This window comes from Phodopus roborovskii, unplaced genomic scaffold (assembly GCF_943737965.1).
Source record: "Phodopus roborovskii unplaced genomic scaffold, PHOROB, whole genome shotgun sequence".
Classification (NCBI taxonomy): domain Eukaryota; kingdom Metazoa; phylum Chordata; class Mammalia; order Rodentia; family Cricetidae; genus Phodopus; species Phodopus roborovskii.
In genome coordinates, this window is record NW_026126636.1 from 10,570,856 (window position 1) to 10,579,286 (window position 8,431).

Sequence of the window (8,431 nt, forward strand, 5' to 3'; positions counted from 1 at the left end):
AGTCATTTCCATCAGGGTCTTCCTTGATGAAGATGAGTCAGAAGATGGATGCCGATCTACGGCCATTTGTCCTAAATGAAATGCACAAACCTCCACATGGGGACACACTGGGGAGGGAAATGAGACCAGCCCACTGGTGACAGTCCTGTGTGTCTAAGCCCCACCCAGCCTTGAACAAACACAGAGAATCACTCACTGTCCACTTGGAGCTGGGCATGTGCTTCCTCACTTTTCATATCTGCACTCACAATCCGTAGGGTGTACAGTCCGGTGTCATTCCGAGTGACGTTGTGAATCGTCAGGGATCCATCACTGTTCAATGTCTCTCTGCCACTGTGCGCAGGCCCTGTATCACTTGAACTTCTGCCTATTGTGTATCGGGCAATCTCGTGTTCCCAGAGCACAGATACTCCTTTGAACCAGACAAAGCCGTGGAGATTCTCTGGGAGATTGTGAATGAGTAGAGTAACATTCCCCCCTTCAGCAACGCTGGGAGGCACTGATTCAACAGTGGGCTGGGCGGAGGTGGCATGGCGCCCACAGTTCCAAAGGAAATCTAGAACGGAAGAGAGAGGTACGTACAAGTTGGGGCATTTGTACTGATGAAGATGAGGCCCTGTGCCCCGAGCAGCTGTGTTCATTGCGCAGCACGGGTTTGCACAGCACGGGTTTGTGGGTGGGAGCCTTCCTCTCCCACGGCGGCGGGGGGTGGGGAAGGTCAGCACACGACCTTGTTCTCAGTGTCCGCATGCCGGTTGTTTCCACTGCATGGCTCCCTGTATCCAGATGTCAATATTGCCCCAGCTACTGCCCTCAGACCCCTGCTCTCTTTTACAATGGATGTGGCTGGGATGATGCCTGCTCGTCCTCTTCCCCTACAGACCCTGTCTTCACTCTCTGAGTTCAGCTGTTGCTCTGCTCCTCTCGTGCTGGTGGACGATACCTGAATTCACCTTCTAGCTTCCTTTACTTCAAGTCCACCTGAACTGGGGCGTCTTAAGGATCATACGTTGTCTTTTGTTTCTTTCTTTCTTTTTTTTTAAATTCTGCCTAGAAAAAAGCTTTGATATATATGGCAATTAAAAGAATGATTGATGGCCTACACCCCAATATGCCTATGGATTTATTTAAGAAACTTGTAGGTTTAAGGATTCAGTGTTGGATCACTCCATTTGCCTTGATATTTTCCACATGCTTATACATTATAATTGTGCATGAGTAGTGTAAGGGCTAGTGTAGTGTGTGTGTGTGTGTGTGTGTGTGTGTATGTGTGTGTGTGTGTGTGTCTATCATCGACACAATACTTAATTGGAGGTCAGAGGATTTCCATTCATTGCTCTCAACTTGTCAGACAAAGAAGTAAATGCCTATAACTGTTGGACAATATCAGTGATCCACACAAGTGTGACTTCCGGTTGGGCTCTCAAGCTGAGAGCATCAGTCTTCAGAATACTGTGGCCATGCTTGCTAACTTTGTGTAGGAGTTAAGTCTCCCCAGCCCTTACAGTCTAATACTCAGGGAGAGCATCCTGATGGTGACCCCTCCCACTCTGGGTCTTCTCCCCTACAAACACCGAGAATCCTCTCATGTCCCTGTGCCACCCAGGAGACTCCAGTTTGTCAGACTTCTCCTCTCACACACTGTCAACACCCGCACTCACTATCCGTGAGTCCCATGCACCCCTGAGAGGAGCTGCACTGTTTGCACAGGAGTGCTTAGGCTGTTCCCATTGTCTCAGTAGGCTGACCATCCCTCCGGGTACTAATGCTCCTGCACAGCTCACAAGCTCTGCTGTCCTTCCCCCATCTGAGCTGAGCTCCTCACAGGAAGGAGCACATCCCATCAGCCGAGGGAGGGTCTGTGTTCAAATCCCTGCTCTGCCCGCCCAGTTTCCCATTCTTTCTTTATGTTTCTGTCCTCTAGAACACACAGTAAGCGCCAAGGGGAATTACCATCCCTGTGACATAACAGCAATTGACCCTGAGACTGCTCTCTGCTGTGTCCTGGCCTAGGTTATTCGGCATCAAAAAGGGAATCTGTACAACTATGTGACAAAGAAACCCAGCTGTGCACCTAGTGTGCCCTGTGCCTTCAATGCTCTGCAAACATGGATCATGATCTCAGCAGGAAGGTGGCAAAACTACCTTTGAGACTACAAATGGACCAGGTGAGTGATGTGCGGAAGATAATAATCTGTCCTCACTGGAGTCACCATAGGACTGAGCTCCCAGTGAGATCAGATGCCTACAATGTGTCCGGAGTCTCACATCTTGGGTCTGTGGGGGGAGGTGACCTGATTCCTGGAAAAGGGCTGCAAAGTCTTTTATCCTTTGCAAGATTTTGAAGACCATGTTCTCATCTCTGTTTGCTGAGCTGTGTAATGGGTCTAACCATGTGCTCCATGATCTTTCTGACATGCCTCGGGGTCTTCTACATTGTTGATCCACCATGGATGTCATGTATTTCCCAAAGGAACAGAACATACATGATGTCTTAGCAGTGTGGCAGACACATTAGACAACCAGTCAGTCTGAGAATGCTGTTACAATGATTTCCAGGTCTGTAAGAATATGGGTGGAACCAGGTGACTAAGTAAGTTCCTCGTTCATATAAAAAGTTTCCTGCTAGTTCATTGTGTAACTGATGACATCCCTGGTAATTGTGGGAGGAACTAAAGCTCATGTCTGTGAAGAAAAAAATGGCCTGTAGCCATTTTCTACAGAGATGGTCAAGGGATGTAGCCCAAGCAAGGCTCTCGTGATGGTGAACTGTTTCCACACATCATAAGACATTGACTGCTGGGGAGCAGTGGCCCCTGCCATCAGGAAATCAGAATCCAACCCTTAGATAAATGGCTTCTCATGGACACCTGGAGTTGACTCTGGGGCAGAGATTTGGAGCAGAGCATCCTGGTGTTCATATCTCTGTGAGCCACCCCTGTCTTCTACAACCAGGCACACTGTTGATTCCCAAGGAGTCTGTCTCAAGGAAACATTCCTAGTAAGAACCCCTTGAGTCTACACAGGGGCTGAAATCCCTGGCCGAGTTACCCACCGTGCGTCTACCTATGTGCAAGGTGAAGTCAAAGGAAGGGTTCTGATCTATTTCCATTATTCTACACCATATTTGTCTTACACTAAATAAACCCTATCATGCAGCATGATGCATAGGGAAGGTAGGCTCAGACCATTCTCCTGTGTGTTTCCAGGGAAATGAACATCACCCGGCCCACAGAGCTCACAATGAATCACCTACCCTGCACGTGGAGGTATGTGAGTGTTGTTGATACAATTTCTGCATGTTCATCATAGGTTCTCAAGGTGTAGTATCCTTCGTCCTTCTCAGAGGTGTTTTCGATCAGCATGGACCCGTTGTGATATATTGTATTTCTCCCACTGTGCACAGCCCCTGGCACACTCGCATTGTTGTGCAGGTCATATAGTGCAATTGCGTCTTTCTCATTTGTCCGCCCTTTGAACCAGGCTAAGGCTTGAATATTCTCTGGCAGATTGTGGACAAGGAAAAGGACGTCATCTCCTTTGGCCACCAGGGGTGGCACTGACTCAATGATCACATAGTCAGTGGTGGCCAGGTGGCAGAAGCTTAAAAGAGAGGCTAGAAGAGAATTGAGAAAACCCAGCAATATTAAACAGGTTTGACCATCACTTAAATTTGGTCTGTGAGTAGGGATGCGCCCACCCTCTTTGCAGATGCGAGCAACGTGCCTCCCATTGATTTAATGTCTGAGTGTGTCAGTGGCTCTCTTAGGAATTCTCTGCTGAGGTGTCTACCCTGCCCTCTGCGTCCCTCGTCACATAAAGTATCTGGTTTGAGGGGCAATGCCTCTCTGAACTCCTCCCGTGGAGAGTCCTCACTTTTTCTCCTTTTCCTGTTCTCTTTGTGAGTCTAGCCAATCCATGACGTCATCTTTCAGATATACTGACATCAGGTCCCGTATACCCAGGGCTTTTCGTTTGTCTGTTATGTTTCACTGTGGAGCTTGGCTGCCCTGGAACTCACTCTACAGACCAGGCTGGCCTTGATCTCACAGAGATCACCTGCATCTGCCTCCCAAGGGCTGGGATTAAATGCCTGAGCTACCACCACCCAGCATAAAAGGGATTTGTAAGTGCAGAATTAATCTGATAGTTTTGGAAGTTTTGGTTCCTGGAAAAGACTCAGACACAAGTTGAAAAAAGGAAAAGAGGGACGAAGGAAGAAAAGAAGGAAAAATTAAGTAAGTACGTAAATAGGAACAGAACTCCCTAGGTTTCTCTTTATAGTCCCTAGGTTTGGAGATTATGACAATAGTAATATTCAAGTATATAATAAATGATTTTAGATTTCATCATGTAAATATATTTTGTGTATTAGTGAAGGCTGGTGTCTTCCTGTGCTCATATGAAGATGTATGCCTCAAATCTGTGTGCAGGCACATGTGTCAGTGTGTGTGTGTGTGTGTGTGTGTGTGTGTGTGTGTATGCCACAGATCTGATATTGAGGGCCGAATGGAGCCTGCGGGAGTCTGTCCTCTCCATCAACCACTATGAGCTGAGGATTGGTTTCAGGTTGTCATATTGTCACACACTGAGGTGTCTCACTAGCCCTCTCTGCTTGATTTCTGATACGAGGGTCATACAGTTGGTTGGCTACAGCTGTCGTCAGAACATTGCGGCCAATGTAATTCACAGCGAATATGGAAAGTTTGAGGCTTTTCTCTTGCCATCATCACATCCTGCCCACCAAAAGCTTCAGGCTGCTGAGTGTCAGCCTCTTATTCTGTCTTCTGCACCATAACCACAAACAAAGGCCTTGAGTCTCCTAGGTTCCCGTCCTCTTTAGGAGACTCCAGCCTGCTTCTGAGTTTCCTTCCCTGCACAGGCAGAGAATGGTTGCCCTTACCTGTGAGCAGCAGCCCCTGCCAGGGGGTAGACCCCTTACAAAGGAGCATAGAGGACCCCTCCATCAATCTTCTCACTCTCTGTCCTGCTTCTGAGGAGAAGAGCCTCAGCTCCAACACAGAACTCAGGTTCTGCTGTCCTTTCTCCTTCTCAGACCGGGGCTGTGAGTGGTGGAGTTTGAGTCCGAAGCACTGCTTAATGCCTTCTACCCTCAGTGCTGACCTACATCCCTCCCAACTTCCCTTTATGTGTCTCCTCCAAGCAACACACGTGAGCAACAACGCTGATAAGAATCTTCATTCCTTCAGAGAACAATGACTCATCCTAGGGCTGGCACCTGCTGTGTCCTTGCCTTGGGTCCCTCAGCACCAGAAGGAACCTCCATCACACATTAAGTCCTTGAGACACAGAGAACCCGCCGAGAACCTGGTATGCCCTGTGGTCTCAATGCTCTGAGAAGGTGGGCTTTACTGAATCCAAGCAGGAAAGAGACAGGGAAGTCTCTGAAGACCAGAAAGAAAGCAGCTGGATGGTGACTAGGGATGAAGATCAATCCTTAGTCACTAATGTCACCAGTCAAATTAAGGATCCAGGAGAGAGGCTTAGAGGCAGTTGTGTGGAGTTTCATGTGCTCAGTGTTTGGGAAGAGGTGACCTGTGTGTCCTTGAAAGGACTGTATCATATGGAGGGTTTCAAGACAACCTTCAGCATTATGTGTTTGGTGAGCCTAAGCCCTCCTTGCTCTTCCTGAGTCACCTTTGCCCTTTGCTTAGGTGATGCTCTGGTGGTAATCCTGCTTTCTTATAAGAGAGATGATAGCAGGGAAGAGACTCTGAAAGCCCCCATGCAAAAAGGTGTTCTCAGACAAAAAAAAAAAAAAGAGCCAGTAGCTTAGAGCAGGGTCTAGACAGGGTTGCAGAGATTTGTCCTGGGAAACTCTGGAAGTAGTGGGAATCTAGAGAGAGGACAATCTCAGTAGGGATCTTGTGCTCGGGAAGTTTCAGGGGAAAGTCCTATGGCATTTCTCCTGAGATTAAAAAAGGGGGCACAGCTGGGAATGGTGGTGAATGCCTTTAATCCAAGCACTCATGAGGCAGAGGCAGGTGGGTCTCTTACATCCAGGCCAGCCATGTCTACGGGATTACACAAAGAAATCCTGTCTGGTTATGAAAAGAGACGGCACTAGTGTAGTGTAGGGGACTGCTTGTATGCTTTCTGACCAATGACTGCTGTCTAAATACTACCCTTTCTTTGCACAGAGGGTGCTGAGGGGGCTTACCTTTGACTGCAAATCGCAAATGTTCAAACTCACATGCCTTTCCTATATACTGTTCTGTTTCTCTTGCTGTGATAAAACACCGTGAAAAAGAGCAGTTGAGAAGAGGGAGTAGACTCAGTTTCCCTTTTGGGGCTTTGTCATATTGTATCACTGAAGAAACTGGCTCATTCTCAGGCTCACACTCTGGCTCTTGCTTAGCTAGTTTCACATACAACCAAGGACCACCTTCCTAGCAATGATGCATCCCACAGTGCCCTCTTCACTCCAGCATCAATTAAGAGAATCATTCACAGAAATGTACAGCCTGACCAGACCTGGTTGAGACTCTGTTTTCTTTTTGCTGTTGCTTTGTTTGCTTATTTTTGCACAATGGCCAAAGTTCTCTTACCTATTTTTCCTCCAAGTCCATCCCCTACTTCCCCCTATCCACTGACTTATCTGCCTGTTTCTGTGACAATACAATATAGTTTTTACTACTATAGCTCTATAGTAATGTTTGAAATCAGGGATAGTAATACCTCCAAAAGTTCCTTCATTCTACAGGATTTTATTTATTTTTTTAACTATCAGGTTTTTTGGTCTTTCCATAAGAAGATGAATATTGTTCTCTGAAGATCTGTCAAGAATTGTGGTAGAATTTTGATGGGAATTATATTGAATCTGTAGATTGCTTTTAGTAAGATGGCCATTTTTACTGTGGTAATCCTATGTATATATGAACATGGGAGATCTTTCCATCTTCTCGTATCTTCTTCAGTTTCTTTCTTCAAAGATGTGAAGTTCTTGTCGTAAAGGTCTTTTATCTGCTTGGTGTCTCATTTAGGGGTTCTATTATTGTGAAAATAAAACATAATCATGGCCATTCTTATAAAGGAGCATATATAATTGGTATGGTTCACTTACGGTTTCAGAGGCCCAGTCCATTACTATTATGGCAGAGAGCATAGTAGAGTGTAGACAGACATGTGCTTGAGAAGTACATGAGACTTCTACATCTTCCAGGCAACAAGAAATGGTGTGTCTGTCACAAAGGAAAGCTTGACAAAGAGAGACTTCAAAGCCCACACTCACAGTTAAGCACTACACCTACTTCAGTAAGGTCACACCTAACAGTGTCACTCGCTTTGGGCACCATTTTATTGAAACCACCACACTTGGTTAGAGTTACACTAAAATATTTTCTAATATTTGTGGATACTCTGAAGGGTATTTTAGCCCTGAGTTTTTCCCAGCCCATTTATCTTCTGTATGTGGGATGTCAAGTTACTTTTGTAACTTGAAGAACTTTTTTTGGCTCAGTTATATATACAATCATATCATCTGCAAATAGAGATACTTTGAGTTCTCCCTTTCCATTTTATATTCCCCTGATCTCCCTCAGTTGTTTATTGCTCTAGCTAAAACCTCAAGTAGATAGGGTGAGAGTGGACAGTCCACAATTTTAGTGGAATCGTTGAGTTTTTCTCATTAAATTAAATTTGATGTTGGCTATTGGTTAGCTGTATATTGCCCTTAAGAAGAAAAGCACAAAAAGAGTCTGTGTACTGTATGCCATGGTATTGTCTTTAAATTACTCAATTACTAAGGAAGAAATAATTGCCACAATACACTTGATTATCAATGCTGCTAAATTAATCCAACTGATATATTTTAAAAATGCTTTGACTTCAAAATTTAAGTCTAAGGACAGGTTACTGGGGAAAATGATTTCTAATTTTGTTTCCACAGAAAATAAAAAGCTGTGGATTCCTTCCAGACTAACATGTTTTGATCAAGCAAGACCCTCTAAAACGGTGTCCCAGGTGATCCAACATTCAAAACAGCTGGGACAAGGCAGCCTCAGACCACTACAGCCAGGATTTCTGCATCTTCATAGGATCCCCATGATTGTGCCCCCTACCAGCAGAAGGCAGTTTGGAAAGAATGACACCCAAATTCCCAAATATTGTCTATAAATGTTTGTTTTCATATAGATGGGGTTGGTTATAAGGGGTTGGTTATAAGTGGTTAATGACCACAACCAATCTCTTTAAAGGTAAAAAGGGGATCATGGTCTAGATATGAATACTTTGTTTTGGAATGGATTTTCATTTATTGATACAAATTTAAGGTCAATTTTATGATATGTATATTTCTCCTTTTATATAGGTATTATGTTTATATAACTCATTTAGAAATGTAATGTATAATTTAATACAGATTATAGATAGGTACCTATGATAGAGTTAGGTTAGTTAGGATTTCTAGATA

General features: G+C 45.0%; 1 protein-coding gene across 1 annotated transcript; it reads right to left on the minus strand.

The window, feature by feature from the left end:
- Positions 1 to 188: 188 nt before the first annotated feature.
- Positions 189 to 3,920, minus strand: LOC127238441 (carcinoembryonic antigen-related cell adhesion molecule 3-like). Its single transcript, XM_051207058.1, has 3 exons — positions 3,877 to 3,920; positions 3,257 to 3,603; positions 189 to 556 (listed from the first exon to the last, which is right to left on the minus strand). Exons 1-3 carry the CDS (start codon positions 3,918 to 3,920, stop codon positions 189 to 191), a joined length of 759 nt encoding a protein of 252 aa, XP_051063015.1.
- Between the last annotated feature and the right edge of the window lie 4,511 nt (positions 3,921 to 8,431).

What these genes read in the sequence shown, in the direction of transcription:
- LOC127238441 (XM_051207058.1), bottom strand. Translation starts at nt 3,920, where the DNA reads ATGGATTGGCTAGACTCACAAAGAGAACAGGAAAAGGAGAAAAA. An exon ending in GAACAGGAAAAGGAGAAAAA is followed by an intron (nt 3,604 to 3,876) that starts GTGAGGACTCTC and finishes CTCTCTTTTAAG; the next exon opens with CTTCTGCCACCTGGCCACCA. An exon ending in CACATACCTCCACGTGCAGG is followed by an intron (nt 557 to 3,256) that starts GTAGGTGATTCA and finishes CTTCCGTTCTAG; the next exon opens with ATTTCCTTTGGAACTGTGGG.